This window comes from Trichomonas vaginalis, chromosome IV, assembly GCF_026262505.1.
Source record: "Trichomonas vaginalis G3 chromosome IV, whole genome shotgun sequence".
Lineage (NCBI taxonomy): Eukaryota > Parabasalia > Trichomonadida > Trichomonadidae > Trichomonas > Trichomonas vaginalis.
In genome coordinates, this window is record NC_067206.1 from 21810064 (window position 1) to 21829817 (window position 19754).

A 19754-nucleotide genomic window follows, 5' to 3' on the forward strand; every position below is an offset into this window, starting at 1 on the left:
TTTCCCACCCATCTTCATAAGAGCATATCCTTTATTCCCCTCCCATTCGCTTAAAACTCTTTTTGTCTCTTTTTTTCTGACTTCAAATGACTCACAACAGTGAATTTCATATTTCCCATCTAACAAACAAGTTTCCCAACGGTCTTCTCCAACAAACTCAGCGTACATTTCAAATAAAATAAAAAAATATTTTTTTGAAAAAATGTTTTACTTCATGCAATGTTTTACTTCATGCAATGTTTTATTTCATGCAATGTTTTATTTCTGTGCCGTCTTCAAGTACGGCCCAGTACTTACGCTTGGAGAGAACATGAACTTCGGAAAATACCTTGTCTAGCTTAAAAAGGCCCATCTTTTCACCGACCATTCCCATTTCAATGAGTTTGTTGTACCCTTCTTCGTTCGTCATGAGTGCATCGATGTTCTCATAGTATACCACAACTTTGGATTTAACCTCGGAGAAGAATTTGTTGTAGTTGTCAAGGACTGCCTTTGCGAACTGAGGGTAGGACCAATGTTCGACAATAGGTTTTACTGTGGTTACTAAGCCATTTTGACCTTCGGTGAACTCGTACTTCAAAACAAAAGGAGAAAACCTTTCAACAAAGTTGTCGACCTTCTCATAGTGTTTACTCTTCATCTTTTGAGGTTTCTTAATGGAATATCCCCATGTCGAATTCATAAGCAATTTGAGTGTCATTGCAAGTTTGGGGTTTGAATCTTTCCTAATATCATATAGTTGTTGTATGACTTTTCCAACTGTATAGTTCCTTCCCGGGAACTCACCATCTTCGTTTGGAATTCCAGTCGGGATATATTGGACGAACCTCATGTACGCAGCGTTAAGGTCGACATAGTATATCTTTTCATATGAGTCGAACTTGTCGCATCCAATGGGTCCAGTTCGTGGAAATTCAAGTGAGTCTCTTATCTTCTGAGAAACCTCGCCTGTTATCTCATAAACATCGTCGAAGCAACCTGTTTCATATAAAACCTTCTGACCTAACTCTGATGCTCTCCAATACAATTTGACGTCAATTGGATTTCTCAATGGAAGTTTGTTTATAGCATCTTGAAGTTCTTGCAACCTCATTGGAAGTTCTTCTGGTTCAGGTTGGTATCCGAACAATCCAACTCCTTTTGGAACTGTGTACTTCTTTTGTGCTATAACTTTGTCCGGAACAATTTTTGGTCTCACTAACAATGAAAAGTTTGTTTCGTCTTTTGGTACAAAAGTTTCTGTCAGCTTGTCATCTGGAATTGGTTCCAACAAACCTTTCTCGAAAAGAATGTTTACAGCTTTGACAATGTTGCACTTGCCTTTTCCGAACAATGGGTTTGTAAGACTTTCGTTCAACATGAAGTGGTTGTGGACAAGTACAATCTTCAACCATGGTAAGTCTTTGTCAACAACATAGTCGTCATGTGAAGAACCTTTAGCTGTAGGTATGTTGACTCGGATATTGACATTTGCCAACGGTGCAACTTTTGACAATTGACTTCTGAGAATGTACCTTGTTTTCACACATGACTCAAGATACTTCATTTTCTCATCTGTAACAAGACCAGAGTTCCTGAGACATGTAAGAATACAAGGTTCATTGACAATTGTTTCAATTGAATTGTAAATTCCATACCTTGTCAGGTTAATGTCAGACTTATTTCTGAACGGGAAATACCCAGCATGTTGTCTGACTGCTTGAGGGTTGGGTTGATACCATTCGAACTTCACGCTTGCAATTCCTTCAATTGCATTCAAAATGTCTGAGTCGGAGTCAACCATTTGTTCTCTCTTTGTAGTCTTGAAAGCGTCAAGAAGTTGTGCGGCTGTTGTGACATTGCCATGTGCATAGTAAATGTGACCATCCAAATCTGTTACTGTCAATCTGAGATTGTATCCTTTCTTATTTCCGTCTTGTATGGCAGCAAGTACTCCCATGAAGCCTTCTTTGTTCTTTCCTTCGTCAAAGTTTACTGTAAAGGTTCGACCAGATGTAATTTGACTTCTAACTTCACGATACTTTTCATATGCATATCTTGTTCTTTCCATGGGAGCATGTGCGTCTTCACCTTTTCCTTTTTTCCTCCTCAAAGGATGCAATTGTTCGTCATGTTTCCAGTAGAATCTGGCAAAGCCGTCGTGTCCTTCAACTTGAGGTTCACTAACATCGAAAGGCATGTCCATAAGACGTTCTTCTTCTAACCTCTCTAATCTGTTTGGATAATTTGCGCGTGCTGTTTCCAAGTCCATTTCGTAGCGAAGACCAGACAATTTGTCATAGACTTTTATGGGTCTTCCCTTCCTATATTTAAACTTCTTTGAAACTCTCCAACCATATCTTTGCAACTCTGCTTTTATTCTAGCAGATTTTCTGTCCATTCTATACGGGGGCATTTCTATAAAAATAAAAAAATGTTTTTTTTACTTTACGTAACCACCCGCTGCCAAAAGTCTTTGACGCCAACCCATACCAGCTAATGAAGGTTGACTTGGTTTAGTTTCAATACTAAACTTTGGTTTTGGTTTATCTTCAGTTTTTGGCTTCCCTTCTTCTATTGGTTTTTCGTCACTTTTTGGTTCATCTGACTTTACCTCACTTGCTGGAATAGTAGTGTCGTCAACATCTTCATAAATGTCATATGCCATTTGTTTCTGTTTTCCTTTCAACTTTTTGTGTTTGTTGTAAAGTTTAGAATATTTCGACTCTAAGTCAATGAGATGTTCTATAATGAACTGTTGGTCAGTGAAGTAAACTTTTCCATCTGTTGTCTCGAAAACTCCTTCAGACTTCAATATTTTATTTGTGAGAGTCTGTTTCTTTTTTGAGATACTAGCCGTTCCATTTCTATGAAAAGTGACTTTGTAGTTAGGGTTTGTATTTCCAGACCTCACACTTTCTATTATTGAATTTTTCTCTTCATCTGTAAGTTCTTTGACAGGTTTTGACAATGGTTCTGAACTTTTTGTTTGTGGTGTCAAATCTACCGTTTCAACTTCTTCGGTCATTTCATCTCAGTAAAAAATTTTAGTTTGGTTTGTTTTCAACTGGTTGTTGAGGTTTTTTAAGTCGGTCTAAAACTTCCTGAGGTATAGGAAGAACTTGACAAACACGTGGTGTAACTGCTGGAAGCCGACAAAGCCATCTTGAACCCATTTGTCTCAATGCTGTATTGTTCATTTCATCTCAGTAAAAAATTTTACATTCCCCACGTTTGAGGCGGTTGAGGTTGGTTGTTGTTTACCCACTGTTGTGCATGGTTATATCCTCTGTTAAAGAATCTTTCACCTTGGTCCATATAGTGCCCTGCTTGGTTATAGTAGTCATTTGCTTTGTTATAGTAGTTTCCTGCTTGTCTTCCTACATTGTCCATCCATCCTTGAACTTTTCCTCTTGTTTCAGGATTTGGAATAAGATTTGCTGCATCTCGTGCTACCTCCCAACCTTTCTGTACAGTTTGTATAATAGGTTGTGCTTTCTCTTTCAGTATACCTAATGTACTCAAAATCTTCCTTCCAATTCCAAATGCACCTCTGGCTAGTGTTCCCACTGCGGGCAAAAATCTAGATGCGACTCCTGCTAATGCGCCAAATAAACCCATTTCTTATGGGTTAAAAATGACGAATTCAAACAAGGACCCGTATGTTTCTAAAGCGACAAAGAAAGCACTCATGGTAAAAATCTTTAGTTCAACACCAAATGCTTGGTTTATGGATATCTTGGAAAACATTCCGAGGTATAGAGAAGATGGACCACCATACTGGCTAATATTTGTCGGTCAAAACACAAGATACTGTGAAGCCATACCATTATGGTCCAAAAATATTTTAGATGTGAAAACTGCTTTGACAATATTCGTTGACAAATACCATCCAACAAAACTGACATCTGACTATGAAAGTTCTTTCAAATCAGACGATATTAAAAACTATCTGCGTTCAAAAAATGTAAACCAATATTTCATTGTCGACCAAAACCATTCTGCTCTTGGTGTCATTGACAGTTGTATAAAAATCTTAAGAGACTTAAATCAACCACAAGGTGGTGAGGTAGATGAAATGTCATATGACGCCAAATATAGACATTTCTCCATGGCAAAGATGAGACAAGTTTTAAATATTTACAATACCGTAAACAAAAAGGTTTGGGAAACCACTCCCCCGAAGAAATGAAAAACAACCCCGACTTAGAGAAAGACTATATATTTAATAGTTTAGTCAAAAGAGACAAACAAGAAAGAATGCCAGGCTTCAAACTTCAGAAAGGTGACAAAGTAAAAATAGAAATACCTAAACGCGACCCATATGAAAATACTATTGACTATGACAACAACAAGTACGACAGGTACTCACATTCGTGTTCGTAAAAATAGAAGAAAGTATACAAGAGAATATTATGAAGTTTTAGGCAAACATGGCAAAATGTACAGACTGCAAGCAGAAGATAAAACTACTATTGTCAGACCTCGTTTCAAACTTGTTAAGGTTCAAGGTGGTATACTTTCAAAGACAGTTCCTAACAAATATAAGACAACTCCTGACGAATATGCTAAAGAAGTTGAAAATGACGACTAAGCAATTCTATACCATGCGTAAACTGTCATGTAAGGTGGCATGTAGTCTTTACTTTGTCCTGTTGTTTGCGTATACCCTGAAACGCGATGTGTATGGTTTCCTTCTCCCTGTGTGCTACCCAGAAACAATTTATAGCAAACTGAACGTTGTCTTTAACATCATATCCTTTACCTTTTTTCATTGCTGACCAATCCCAAAATCTATGCTTATGCCAACCTGCTTCAGATGTAGTTAAATCTATGTAGTGACTGTGCGCAGGTAAGTTTTCACCTGAAATCGTTTTACTTCCGCCTGTTTCCTTTGAAGAGTTTGCACAATACAAAAACCTGTCGACTATTTGAGTCCAAGTTCCAAAACCAAGTACTACTTCTGGTCTGGTAGAGTTCATTGACGTGTAAATAGAACCTATAGGATATAGTGTTTGAAGTATTTCTGTCTTTAACGTTTGAAGCTCTGTTTTGTCAGCTTTTTTATCATATAAATCTTGAGCAGTGAATTTAACATTGTTTTCATCCTCCATGACAAAAACATTTCTACATCTAGTGTATTTCATCGTCGTTATGTCTTCATCCGATGTTAAACCTTGTGGAAAGTTAGGAGGTTTCCAATATAATGCATCCCCACCAGTTTCTTCAACCGTTCCTTCAATATTTTCTATACCAACAGTTGCGAAGAAATCGTGTGTATGGTTCTTATCTGCCTTCTTTTCAAGGCTAACGTTTAAGTCTGTTATTTCAGAAGATGTATGTGTATGTCCAACGTCACTTTTCCTGTTTAAGGTTTCTTGTAAGTTTGTAATATTTGCAATGGTATGTGTATGTCCAACGTCACTTTTCCTGTTTAAGGTTTCTTGTAAGTTTGTAATATTTGCAATGGTATGTGTATGTCCAACGTCACTTTTCCTGTTTAAGGTTTCTTGTAAGTTTGTAATATTTGCAATGGTATGTGTATGAGTCTTTTTAGAATATTCGTTTTCAGCTCTTGTCACTTCACTTGACATTTTATTGTCAACATATGTTTTGTCTGCTAGTTCAGGATGAGTATGTTCTTTTGTTGCATATGTTGCATCTGCTCTGTCATGTTCTTCTTGAACTTTTTCAATGACATACTCTTTGTCAGCTTTGTTGTCAACATCTGCTTTCAAAAGAAGTTCTTTTATAGGCTTCTCGTTTAAAGTTCCTTTTGTTGGATTTATACAGACAGTATGGTTCCTATTGTCTTGAAATAGAAACTCATCTGTCATTGGGTTCATTGTCAGTTTTAAGTTTCCTTCTTTCAATGACTCAGATATCTTAGAATAGTTTGAAAAGTTTGTTGTGTTCTTATTTAGAGCTTGCAAAATGAGTTGTCGGTTGTGTTGTATTTCTTTCATAGACGCTGTTTCATTCGACATTTTTATTCTAGATAAAATATGCTTTCAATAGAAAAAGAAAATTCAAGAGTTGCTACAACTAAACCATTAGATGAACTTTTTACGAATGTCGGTCAAAAGTTTGAGACAGAGACCGTAAAGCATGAAGGCTATCGTTTTGACTACCCACTAAGATGGCTAAGAGACCCATCTGTCACAAAAGCTATTGGCTTTCGTAGAATGAAGTTCATTTCAGAAGCCATACATGGTTTCCATTTACGGTCGCTTTTGAAGTTCGATACTATAACAAGAAAAACGTACGTATGAGAAATTTGAACAGGGAAAACTTTTAAAGTGAATTTGCTTGTAAACTTAGAAACAACTCTTCAAGCTTTTCAAGAAAAAATAACGATATCTATCTCGAATATGCAAAACAGTACAACATTGACGAAGGAGAGTACCATCTCGATATTATAATATGACAGGAAAAATGCAACTGTTAAAATCAATAGAATAGAGACCTTGGAGAAGACGTTTATATTTCTACAAAATATAACAACTTGGCATGGTATAGATTTTTGAGGATGTTAAATCAGCCTGCAGAATATCCAGTACACCCGAACTTTTATGAAGTCGAAAACCCTAATGGAATATGAAAATGTTTTCGACTCAGATGCTATTATCGTTCATGCTTCATTTTCTGGTGCACAAACTTTTTCTTATGTCTGAATGAATGACTTTTACGAAAAACCTACAAAGCTATATGAACCACCAAGTGGAAGTATTTCAGACTTTCAAGTATGGTTTACAACAGATGGAAGAAAGAGAATAGTTTCATTATAACCATGCCGTTTTTACTTAGACTTAGTCTCATATACAACTACTATCGAACGGTAAAAATATAATCTTTTAATACGGTTGAGGTGTTGGATTTGGTTGCCAACTAGACTGTGGTGCAGGTTCAGGCTGTTTGTATAACAGGAGCTTGTTCTTCTGGTTCAGGGTCTTTTAGGTATAATACCAACGAACTGACCTACTCTTTTACCAATATTTTTTGACTCCGTTCCAAATTCCTCTTCCTACGGTTTTTATTCCATTCCATATACCTCTTCCAACATTTCGAAAGAAGTTTCCTATTCTTCCAAGAACCCATTTTACTATATGTAAAAATCTAATGTCCGCCTAGTCTCTTACGTTTCCTTCTGAGTTCCATTGCATTCTTTAACTGGAGCTCATACATTCTATTTCTCCTCTGGTAGAAAACATATTCTGGGTCAACTCCTGTGTTCGCGTCATCTGCATAGAGTTGTTTATATCCCACTTCAGGGTTTGTATAAAATCTTTCCATCTCATATTTGCATACCATGGTGGTAAGCCTAACGCAGCGTCATTTGACATGGCAGTTTGCATTTGTACATCTGTTGCACTTGACCATAGTTTGCCATTGCAGTTTGTATTCTAACTTCATTTGGAAATATTCTCTGGGTTTGGTTGTCCAGGTTGCTGTGCATTCGCTAAGTTCTGTGCGTCCATTTAATATTAGATAAAAATATCTCTTACGAGTACATATACTGGACATTTGCAGGCATTGGTTCATCTTCATATTCTCTATATCTTTCTGCCACGTCAAATAAGTAAATGACACAATGGAAAAAACCTAAAACAAGTAGTCCTATTTCAAACCACATTTACTTACCAATAAATTTCTTTGTTGTGACACTTTTTCCGGTTTATAGGACCTCTCTCATATTCTATCTTATCGTATCTAAACTCATAGTCATGTATGTCCTCTAACCATCTCATGACACTTTCCAAACCACTTTTATCGGATGTAAAGTAAAAGCATGGATGGTTATGTAAAACGTCTAAAGTTTCTAAAGAGTCTCTCAAAGTCCAGTCTACTTGGTATTGAAAATCCCATGTGTTATAGAACGGCGGGTCTACTATAAAGAAAACATTTTCCTTGTTTTTATATTTTTCATACAACTCTGTCCAACGACATCTCACAAACTCTATACCCTCAGTATATTTTTATGTTCTCTTTGAAAACCTTTGTATAGTTAAGATATAAAACTTTTGACATAAGTGTTTCAATGTCATGAACTCTTATAGCACCACTATATAATAGTCTAGCAGATATACTATCCCAGTCAATATACTCTGCTTTTTTCAAAACCTCTCTGACAGTATTTTTCTTATCTAATGGTATACGTTCCATCTTACCTATAGGTATCTTTTCTTTTAACTCTTTCAATATTTTGTTTGTGTCTGGTATATGTTTGAGACGGTTCATATAGTTGTCGAAGTCATTGCATATAATCTTTGAGTCAGGAAATACAGTATGGCACAAATGGGATATATAGAAACTTCCACCGAACAAATCTACAAATGTTAGACCATTCGGTAGTTTCTTAAGTTCTCTCAATAGAATATCTTTACATCTACTCTTATTTCCAAAGAAGGGTAGCGGTGGTTTTGTAAAATTCATTTTATATTTAATAAAAATGTTTTTTCCCTGAAAAGTGACAGAAAAGTGACAAAACATGAAAACTACTCGGTTAAGGTTTTTGACAGATGTTTATATGACACTTTCTCCGGTTTATAGGACCTCTCTCATATTCTATCTTGTTAAGACTTCCTGGACTGTTGTCAAAATGTCATGTTGTCTCATTTTTTCAGAGAAGTTGGTTTAACCGAGGGACCGAGGGACCGAGGGACCTGGTGACGTAGCGACGATAGACCCTTACTTGTTATACTAAACATCTTCAGGGGCTAGAGGGGCGCAGCCCTGGAAGCCCCAATACCTTTTTTTTTTTTTTTTTTTTTTTTTTTTTTTTTGTATTATATTCCTTTCACTATTATCATTGATTTTGGAAGGATGATAAAAAAATTAAAAAGCTGATAAAACTCTACAAATAATTGAATTTTTTAAATATAAAAATTGATCATGGATTATCATAATGAACTAACAAAATCTATCACTATTTCACATTACGATACATCTTTGAATACACAAAACAAAAATCTATTTATAATGAATTTTTCTTAGTAATGATATAAGCATTTATATTTTAAGTTTCATTTTTTGGGGAAAATGTAAAGTTATTTAAAAAATTTAACGTATTTTATATTTCCTCGAATTGGATAAATTGGTCAGGTTGATATACTATTCAAAAACTTTCTAATTTTTTAATTTAATTGAATGAATCATAATATTCCGAACTGTTTTCCCGAATAAACAGCCCAATTAAGGATGTCAATTCGGAAAATTGTTTTCATTTTAGGAGAATATAATTTTCCTTTTCGAAAATTTAAAAAGTGAGACGCGCAGGATTCGAACTTTTTTAAAAGTTGATTTAAATATATTCTAGTGTGTATTCTAAGGATAATATCATATTTAAAATAAGAATATACTAGTTTAGGTGGTATAATTTTTTTCGATAAATTTGAGAGCATACACGTTTAGGGCATCAAAAGTGTCAATTCGCTCAGCGAAAGCCGAGCTAGCTTCGTTCTCGAAAGAATAGGGAAGGAGTGAAAGAGAGTGATACAGATGTTGACACATTCATATCATTTCAACAAATTTTGATCAAATTGAAATTCAATGAAATTCAATTCACTTCATATCCTTCAGTCAGTACATTGACATCCTTCTACATCACAATGATAACTCGTGCATCAATAGTTCTACAACTAACTCAGAAAAAACAAGATTTTTCCTTCCAGCTTACAGCTTTTAAAAAGTTTCGATAATAAAAATCACTCTACTCTTGTTTATCGATATGTTGTGATAGTAGGTAAACGTATTCTTATCGATATTAATAAAAATATTTTTACGAAAATCTGAACCAATTACAGAGTTATTCATAAAGTTTATGATAACTGTAATTACTTCATCTTTGTTTAATATTTGAATAAACAATTTAATTTAATTTGCATAATTTTTTTTAGTTGAAAGACAGGAAACTTAGTTGAGTTTGTATTATTTTTATCGCTCAATTCATTGTATCAGTGAGTGATCCAGATATTTAAGATATTTACAAAAAATTTATTAATTTGATTAACAAATTTTAATCAAAATAGCAAAAATCTATTTGATAGCTGTATGCAAACAATAATTTTTATTTCAAGCAAAATCAATTATTTTCATCTCAACGTATAAAATTGTCAATTTTATGAGAATAAATTTAAAATCTCATGAAATATAAAGGAGAGTAATATTTTTCAATTTTCTTTTTTTCTTTGTCTCAAATATTTTCTGTTGGGAATTTTCTTGTTATCAAAAAATAATTTTAATATTTGTTTATTTCATTTAAGGGTTTCGTTTTGCTAAAATTGTCACTTTTATAGCATATTTGTTTTTGGATGTTTTGCGAAACCAAAAAAAAAACTATGATATACAATGTGTGTGTAAAGAAAATACTTTATTTACTAGTTAAAAAATCATTTGGTATTGATCAAGTTATTTTTTCTGGATAAGATATTATATGGATAATTGGATAGAAAATACAATTATATAATCTTGTACCTGGTTTAATTAAGCTAATTGTCATCAGAAACTTGTAATTTTTATGAATTTCAGATTTTCTTTTCATTACTGCTTTTCTTAATAGGTCAAGTTCTTATTTACGTTATAAAGTATGATATTTACAAATATCAAGTTATCATGTTTTTTTGAGAAATTATGAGAAACAAACAAAAATGAAAAAGATAGGAATAGCAATGAATAGTGATGTGGGTATAGAAAATGTAAGAGATATGAATGCAAAGCAATCAGTATTTAGGACATTGACCATAGATTTCGAAAAAAAAATGCTGCATATTGAGCGAAAACTATGATTATATTATAAGGCTGTCATTTAAAGCATAATGAAACTATTCCCTTTTCATTTTAATCGAATAAGATAGTAAAGATTTTGAATTAGCTAGAAACTGATGAGATGTTTTCACAAATCAGATTTTTAATCTCTATAATGCATAATTCACTCAATATCTCAATTTTGATATTGCGAGATATTTTTGCTATCGGTTTCGCAATTTTGACACAATAGCAAGAGGGTTCTATAAGCATTATTATCAACGTAGAATCTGAATATCATATCAGAAAATGTCGCAACTCTGACATTTACCCGACCAAATAGCAAAAATCATTGAATACTTTTCGCAAAAACTTTAAAAATCGATAAAAATATGAAATATAGATATTAAAGAGACTTTTTATATAATATTCATAAAGATTTTCCAAAAATATGATACCGCAAAATTAAAAAGTGACGTCTTGAGTGGAGTCAAAGGTCGAAATTGCTAGCTAAATGTTTTTTTAGCGAAATTGCGTATTGTACGTTTTTTCGCAAAACGAAACCCTTATTTCATTACATACATAAAATTTTAAAAACTCTATTTGTTCACAAGAAAATTTTTTCCCTTCATATGAAGAAACATTTTGTTCTCCATTTGATGCTGAGTCTAAATCTCGATTTTTGATTTTTCTTCTTTCCAAATTTCTTTTTTCCAAATTAGAAGTTTAATTCAAATTTTCAATAGTTTATATATTTTCTCAAACCGTCTTAGATTTTCTCACTTTTTAGGGATTTTCTCTCAAAATATACAAAAATAGTAATATCAATACATGTGTCTAATATACTTTAAAACCATCGTGATAAAATTCAAAAACGAAGAGTTCTTCTCTCCAAATTTTTTTCAAAATCAAAAAAATGAGATAAAAAAGCATGTTTGGAAAATTCATTTTTAGCATTTTAGGAATTTTCTCACTTTTCTTCCAAATTGACATCCTTAGTTTATAATATCAGTTTGTTATAAGTAATAGGTATTGATTTTTCAATTTATAAACTAATATAATTTTGTGGCCTTTTTTACATTTTTTTGTTATATTGAGAGGCTCTAAATATAAAATCGATTAAATATAATAGTGGAAATTATTATTTGTCGTAGATACTTTTTTAAATACTGAAATTGCATTCATGCATTTATCAAAGTTATTTTTCTCAAACGACTAAAAATTAAAGAGAAATATTATAATTTTAATGCTTCTTGTCGCTAGGATTGTTAGATAAGGCCATGAACCAGATATGGTTTTGCAAATAACGGAATTTGAAAAAGAAAACATTTATAAAAATCAATTATATTATGTCAGATGTATTGCTTATGATATTGAAGTAGCATATCATAGTTCATAAGAGCAATTATGTCATATTCATGTAATGAAAAATGGTAATGTTATTCAAATTTAAGATATTTTAATAGTGATTCAACATTATACTGAAAGCGTGAAATATGTGCCATAAATTGATAAAATCTAATTTGAAATATTAAGTGCATTCCAGAACAAAGCTTCACCATTCCATGAACTTAAAAAGACCAATAAGTACAAATGTTAAATATATTTATTACTTCATATCATAATGAAATTATAAAATCAGAATAATTAGCAAAATTTTTGGTAATTCTATTACAATTCATCTTTTATACTATTTATATTAATAATCCATATAAGTTTGATCAAAAAAACGAAAAATAAATTTAATCATATATTTTTATTTGTTTCATTAAAATAAACACTTTATACTTTTTGTTACAACACAAACTCTTCTTGTGTGAATTCATTACCGTTCTCAACATCAAGAGTGAAAACTTTTTGTGAATTTATTGCGCTTCTACCATCTTCTGCGGATATAACAGTTTCTTCATTGATATCCACAGCATCAATATATTGATCTTTTTCGTTTTCTTCCTCTTCTTCTTCATTTCGTTTTCCTGCTGCAAGGAAGAATATTAGTAAACTTACTAAAGTAATTAGAGCTACAGCTCCAACTGCTGCGCCAATTATCATGTATATTTGCTTCTTCTTCTTTTTGGCATCGTGTTCTGTTGCATTATCACCTCCGGATGTTGTATTGCCTTCAGGTTTACTATGATCCTCTTCTTCTGTTTGCTCTTTTTTGTCATTGGGCTTTTCAATTTTACTTACTTCTTTATTTCTGTTATCCATAATGAATATAACAACTTTGTTATCTGCATTTTCTGATTTCTTTGGAATTGTTATGTTAAATGAGTAATATGTGGCTTCATTATTTTCTGTAGGTGGAATAACAAATTCGTAAATTTCTCCATTAATTTCTGCTTTGAATGTATAGTTGATTGTAGATGGATTCTTTACTTTCATTGATATTGATACTTGACTTCCTGGTTCAATCTTTAATGGATATGTGACATTTGGTCCTGATTCAAAGATGGGTCTTGGATGATTGTTAACTTGTATTTCAAATGAAATGTCACTCTTGCATTTACAATTATCATTATCAACAGCAGTAATTGCAAGTTTGTATTTGCCTTCATCCAACTCCTTTGTATTCAATGTGAACTTTTTAGTTTGTGGGGTGTTCTCAAGTATTGTGAATTTCTCTTCTTCAAACTTTTTTCCACCAAATTCATATGTTATTTTTGCGCTTTTATCATCATTTACTTGAATTTCGAAGGGAATTTCATCCCCAATCAAACATGTCTTTACTGGTTCTTTTGCAAAGGAAATAGTTGGAAGTACATTTGCTGTTATTTCTTTGCTCACTTCTTTGGACTTTCTATGATCTTCATCTTCAACCCAAACAATCAAATTCTTTGTTCTTTCTGGTCCAGCAATAAAATCGAATGAAAAATGCTTTTGACTTCCATTTTCTTTGACAGAATGTTGCTCAACAGTATGTTCTGTGTCTGTATCTCCATACTTGTACTTAAGTGTAATTATGCTATCATTATAGATTGAAGAATATTCTCCAGTTACAGTGACAGTGTCACCTTTGATTCTGAATGTTTCCAAGTCATCGAGCTTTATTATAGGTGGAATTCTTGTATATTTGCCAATAACTAATAATACATTGAATGATTGTTTCGAATGCGGAAGAATCTCTCTATTAATCCATCCTATCTCAAAGATTGAATCAACACCTACTAAAGGGTTGAGTTCTTCCATGTTTCTGCCAATTAATGAATTATCACTATCATACTTGCCATAGTATAAACAATCAACATTTGTTACATCATATCTGTCGCGAACTAGTAATGTAATGACATCCCCTTTTTCCACTCCTTCTATTGTACTTTCCATTGTGAATCCGATTCCATTTGTCAAAGCTTTAACTGTTGCTTTATCATCTTCGCCTATACTTATATCTGCATAGATACCTAGATCAAAAATTTTGGCTTCGTCACCGTTGTTAGTCAAATCAAAGATAATTCTCATATAATTCTCTCCAAGTGATTGATCAAATCTTGGTTCAAGTTTCAAACCTTCTTCTTCGATGATTCCTTTGTTTTTTGCAAGTGCAGTATAGGTCATATTGCTGTTTGAATCATTTGGGTTTGTTGTGTTTGTTCTTAGTTGAACTCTCCATCCATAATTTTGGTAAGTTGTTCGACTATTGTTCCTATATCTGAAGTCGAAGGCTCTATCAGACTTACCAACTTCCCATGTTTGAAAGAGGGCAGCTTTTGCGCCAAGTAGAAGCAATGGTAGCATTATTCAAATATTTTATCGGCAAAGTTTTGATAGTTCAAAAATTGAATTGGAATTGTTTATCACTTTTGATGATAATGATCGAGTGTCGTTGATGTCAAATGCTGCAAATATATTATTTTCATAGCTTTTCGCCTAAATAACCTAATTGATTACACTATCAACTTTTCAGTGTCATTTCAATTTGATAGTTATCTAAGAAATAAAATTTTCTGTGTATTATATTCCTTTCACTATTATCATTGATTTTGGAAGGATGATAAAAAAATTAAAAAGCTGATAAAACTCTACAAATAATTGAATTTTTTAAATATAAAAATTGATCATGGATTATCATAATGAACTAACAAAATCTATCACTATTTCACATTACGATACATCTTTGAATACACAAAACAAAAATCTATTTATAATGAATTTTTCTTAGTAATGATATAAGCATTTATATTTTAAGTTTCATTTTTTGGGGAAAATGTAAAGTTATTTAAAAAATTTAACGTATTTTATATTTCCTCGAATTGGATAAATTGGTCAGGTTGATATACTATTCAAAAACCTTCTAATTTTTTAATTTAATTGAATGAATCATAATATTCCGAACTGTTTTCCCGAATAAACAGCCCAATTAAGGATGTCAATTCGGAAAAAAAAAGGTATTGGGGCTTCCAGGCGCGTTGCGCCCTCTAGCCCCGAAGATGTTTAGTATAAAACCGCTTTTTAACTTCACTTAAAATGCCACGTAAGCTACGTAAGAATATACGTAAGAGGAAGAGAGCATTGAAACATCCAATAGTAAGACTGACACCACAACAACAGTTGCAACAACAAATGCTGAATGACCCCACTATGTTGCAACAAATGCCAAGCAATCCTATGCTTTTAAACCGAGTTGTTGGTGCACAGAGTGGAGGTTTAAGAGCGGCACTTTTAGCGAAAATGGCAGGCTATGGTGGAGCTGCAGACAGAACAGCCTATAACCCTCAAAGTCAAATGAATTTGAGTTCACTCAAAAATCAAATAGCAGATGTCAAAAAGTCAAACATAGACATACAGAAGCAAATAGGTGAAAACGAAAAGAAACTAGAATATGACAGACACACAAAGAAACTCAATGAGTTAAACGTAGAGAAAAAGAAGAAAGAAGAACAACTGAAAGAACTAAGTACAGAGCAATATGCGAAAAAAGTGTCAGAAAAAGCAGCAGAAGTAGCAAAAATGGAACAAGATGTCATAAATTTGAAAAACCATACTACTCAATATAAAGTACTGAAAGATGAAGAGATAAAACAAAAAGCCCTGAAGACATATATGGATAGCGATGAGTATAAAAAGGAAGTTGAAGCAAATGTAAAGGCAGAAAAACTTTTACAGTTGCAAAACCAAACCGTACAGTATGAAAACTTAGCACAAGAAAGTAAAAATAACGACGCAGCCATGCAAAAGGCAATGAAAAGCGCAGAATATATAAAAGCTAACAATGACTGGTTAGATGCCCAAGCCAACGCTAAAGCAGCCCAGCTTATAGGGTCAATAAGGACAAAAATACAAGCGGATGAAGACAGTTCAAATGAAGCTTTAACAAATGCTGACTTTAAGAACGCCTTCGAAGCTCTTCATAGTAAGGTGAAACAAGTGAACGATTTCTCATCTGGAAAGAAACTGAAGTCTGAAGGTTTCGACAAAGAGTTAAAAGAAGTAGCACAAAATATGACGAAAATAACAGATGCAGCAACGAGACAGGCAGTTCAAAGTGCCTATGACGCCGTTAGAGCAACTGTTGTGAAAAGTCAATAAAAAGAGTTACAACAGACCAAAACAGACCTAGTAAATGCTTTCTTAAAAACGAAAAGTCAGGTAGGACATTACGCTGCAGATGGAACATATGTGCCAGCTGGTGGAACTTATGTACCAGCTGGTGGAACTTATATACTAGCTAGTGGAACTTATATACCACCAAACCCTCCAAGAGAAGCACCTGCACCAGGACTACCTAACACATTTACATCGTCACATGGACACAGACACAGGCATGCACCAAAACCAACACAACAACAACAACAACAACCAGCACAGCAACCAACAGTTCAAAACCCTGCACAACAACCACCTCCACAACCAGCACAGCAACCAACAGTTCAAAACCCTGCACAACAACCACCTCCACAACCAGCACAGCAACCAACAGTTCAAAACCCTGCACAACAACCACCTCCACAACCAGAGCAAGGACATAAAAGAAGTAGAGAACAAGGAAACCAAGAATTCTTAAAAATGCTTAAAGAAGACTATGGTTACCCAGATAGTATTGACTTTAGTGACAGATATAAAGAAGCTATTAGAAAGTTCAAGGATGGAAATACTGACCCGAACCTATTTAGCTTTATGGCTCTGCACCAAAGGGATATAATCTCAAACCTGGAAAATACAAGCTCGCTAAGGGATATGATTTAATAGCATATCATCCAAATGACATGAACGAATTTACTCCGAGATATTTGATGTCAGAGCTAAATGACAATTTAACTCTCTTCATGAAACGCGTAAAAAATAGAGACGGAACGAAAGAAGAAAGGTTTATGAGTCCGGATGACTTAGAAAGGGAACTTGTTGAAAACGGTCTCGGAATATATGAAATGCCAGCAGATGAGGTACAAGAAACTCCACAGGAAGAACTAGTTCAGATACAACCAGACATGGAAGAAATAGTTCAGCAACAACAGCTAGAAGAGCCTGAAGGAAACGAACAAGTCCTCCTTTGGAAACTAACTTCACAGAACTAGATGAAGATTTGGAACAGCCGAAAAATCTTGACCCTCAACAAGAGTATGCGGAGAATATGGAATATTTCCAAGAGTCTAAAAAAAATTCGGCTGACATAGTAGAAGAATATCGAAAAATGTTTGCCGACATACAAAAGACTCCAACACCAGATGAAAATATTCAGCATAGAATGGAAGTACTGAAAGAAAATGTACACAAATACAACAACCCTTTTTACTTACGAGCATTTAACGTTCAATCTTCGGATGAACTCGGTGAAAATAAAAGGTTAAATTTCAAGAAAACATATAGAAATGAAACATTGTTTAAAGTTCATTCAGAACCTAACCAAGATGGAAACAAACCTACTTTTGTTTCTGCAGACGATGGAACTACAATGAGATGGGGTCATAAAGCTAATCCGGATAGGTGGTTCATAAACTTACAACCACAATTCCAAGAAGTTGTAGACGCAATGGAAGTCAATGGTGAACCAGATATAGCTGGTATTTTAAGCGCGGCTTTAATGCCATTGAAAGATATGAAACATGCAGATATTTTGGACCAGTATGAAATGAACATGGCTGATGGAAATATAACACCTGACGTTCTAGAACATTTATCTCAAAGAACTACACAGAACCATAGAGATGGTATATTTGGTGAAGAGTTTAGAAAGAAAGTTAGGGAGAGAGAAGGAAGAGAACCTATTGTACATGACCTTGCAAACGAAAGTTTACAAAATGTCATAAAAACTTACTTTGCAGACAATGAACTGAGAAGGGATGAATATTTAAGAAAACTCAAATGGACAGTACCAAATGAAATGTTAGTATTGAAAAACATGTTCCTTGACAAAATAAAACCAACTACAGAAATAAACGACGCAAGACTGAAAGATTGGGTAAAAGCTTTCCCATTCACAAAAGATATTGTTGGTAACATGGAAAGAAAACCAGAATGGCTACAAAAACATATATTTGGAAACGAGCTTATTCCATATGGACAGGCACTGTTTGAAGAGCTTGAACCGGAAACTCAGGAAAGAGTCATGCAAACAATACGCGAAGACTCAAATACAAACTATGACAAACTCTTTCTAGGATATAGGTTACCTGAGATGGGCGACCAGAGCCCAAAGGCAAAAAGGACATGGGAAATTTACAACATACTAGTGAACATGAGGCAAAGATGCAACAACTTGAAGCAGAGGGCAAGTTACCAAAAGCGACACCAAAAAGAAGAGAAGAGTAGAACAAAGTGAAAGTAGTGAAGAAGTAACTTCATCTAGTGAAAGTAGTGGCAATGAAGGAAAAAGAAGAGTTAAAAACTCAGTCAGGAAGAAAGTAAAGCTTGGTCCACGTGGGTTCTATTATGACATATAAATCCAACTATTCTATATTTTTACCCATATGAAATGTACGCCGCTCAGAATATAACGCCAACAGTTTTGGATGCCATGAATGGAAATGTTTCCGAATGGTATAACGAATGCGACAATGCCATTAGAAGGTCAGAAATAGTTCCTGGAACTTACGAATATACAACTGCTGTTTCTTATGGAAACGTAGGTGAGTTTGGAGAAGGTTCTTCAACAACAGTAGATATTGCTTGCGACAGGTTTCATATAATTTCTATTGACAACTCTTTCTTATACGTGGAACAAGACATTGAAATAAAACCTTCTGCCAAGTTGTCTGACAAGAAAGGTTGCAATGGAATTTTCTATGTCGGATACCAATATGCTCCAGAAGTTTTCATGGGATATAAGATATATTCTAACTCTGACTTAGTTCAAACAGTAACATGGGCAAACTATGAATGGTTCGCTTTGAGAAACTCAGTACAACCACAAGCTAGAGAACAAACAGACCAGTATGCAACTATTGAGAAAATAAGAAGACTTGACCCTAACGTTCCAGGAGTTTATGTTAACCTTTCTGGTTCAGATGGAAAGCTGCCACTAAAGTAAAATTGAAACTTAGAGTTCCTTTGTCATCTTTCCTCATCTTCAGGTTTTTAAGATACTTGCCAAACTGGGCAGGAAAAATTTCTATCGAACTTACTCCAAGCAAAAATAACTTAGTCATTGCACCAACACAAGACCCATTCACTCTTACTGTAGCTGGAACTGGTGGAGCCAAGTTCTGTGACTTTTGCAAAGACAAAGTTGACTTAGACTTTGGTTTCTCAAACCTCAACACTGAAGTAAACTACTACTTCAATGCTGCTGGAACTGCTTGGGACCCAGTTAAGTTCACATGCGAAAAGTTTGAATGCAAGAGAATAGAAAGCAGACTTGCAGTCTATATGTTGGACCCAGATATTTCAAATGCTTTAGCTGCCAAATATATTGCAGTTCCACTTATGTTCCCTATACACCAAATATCTGTCAAAGACTTTGCAGGTGAAGTTGGAAACCAAAGTGCTGACCCAGGTGCAAGAACAGATATTGCTTAACAACTGCAATGAAACATGCAGATACTATGTTTGTACTGTTCAGACGAACTATAAATGACTATTCTTGTTTCTACAACCCG

General features: G+C 33.9%; 6 protein-coding genes and 1 pseudogene across 7 annotated transcripts, besides 2 other annotated features; 2 read left to right on the forward strand and 5 right to left on the reverse strand.

The window, feature by feature from the left end:
- Positions 1-5717: part of a mobile genetic element that runs on past the window's edge.
- TVAGG3_0143540 (DNA/RNA polymerases family) lies at positions 242-2380 on the reverse strand (the record flags this gene model as incomplete). Its single annotated transcript, XM_051224392.1, has 1 exon — positions 242-2380. One exon carries the CDS (start codon positions 2378-2380, stop codon positions 242-244), a length of 2139 nt encoding a protein of 712 aa, XP_051109378.1.
- Positions 2423-3007, reverse strand: TVAGG3_0143550 (phage tail repeat-like family; the record flags this gene model as incomplete). The annotated part of the gene is made up of 1 exon (XM_051224393.1): positions 2423-3007. One exon carries the CDS (start codon positions 3005-3007, stop codon positions 2423-2425), a length of 585 nt encoding a protein of 194 aa, XP_051109379.1.
- TVAGG3_0143560 (uncharacterized protein) lies at positions 3027-3179 on the reverse strand (the record flags this gene model as incomplete). Its single annotated transcript, XM_051224394.1, has 1 exon — positions 3027-3179. One exon carries the CDS (start codon positions 3177-3179, stop codon positions 3027-3029), a length of 153 nt encoding a protein of 50 aa, XP_051109380.1.
- TVAGG3_0143570 (uncharacterized protein) lies at positions 3199-3600 on the reverse strand (the record flags this gene model as incomplete). The annotated part of the gene is made up of 1 exon (XM_051224395.1): positions 3199-3600. The coding sequence occupies one exon, from the start codon at positions 3598-3600 to the stop codon at positions 3199-3201; it is 402 nt and encodes a 133-aa protein (XP_051109381.1).
- On the forward strand, positions 3617-4573 carry TVAGG3_0143580 (annotated as a pseudogene). The gene has a single exon. A coding segment is annotated over exon 1 (957 nt).
- A 7323-nt stretch (positions 5718-13040) lies between the features above and the next one.
- On the reverse strand, positions 13041-14457 carry TVAGG3_0143590 (uncharacterized protein; the record flags this gene model as incomplete). The annotated part of the gene is made up of 1 exon (XM_051224396.1): positions 13041-14457. A coding segment is annotated over one exon (1417 nt), but the record flags the coding sequence as incomplete, so codon positions are not given.
- Positions 14458-15186: 729 nt separating this feature from the next.
- Positions 15187-16126, forward strand: TVAGG3_0143600 (protein of unknown function, DUF4106 family; the record flags this gene model as incomplete). The annotated part of the gene is made up of 1 exon (XM_051224397.1): positions 15187-16126. A coding segment is annotated over one exon (940 nt), but the record flags the coding sequence as incomplete, so codon positions are not given.
- A 1428-nt stretch (positions 16127-17554) lies between these two features.
- Positions 17555-19754: part of a mobile genetic element that runs on past the window's edge.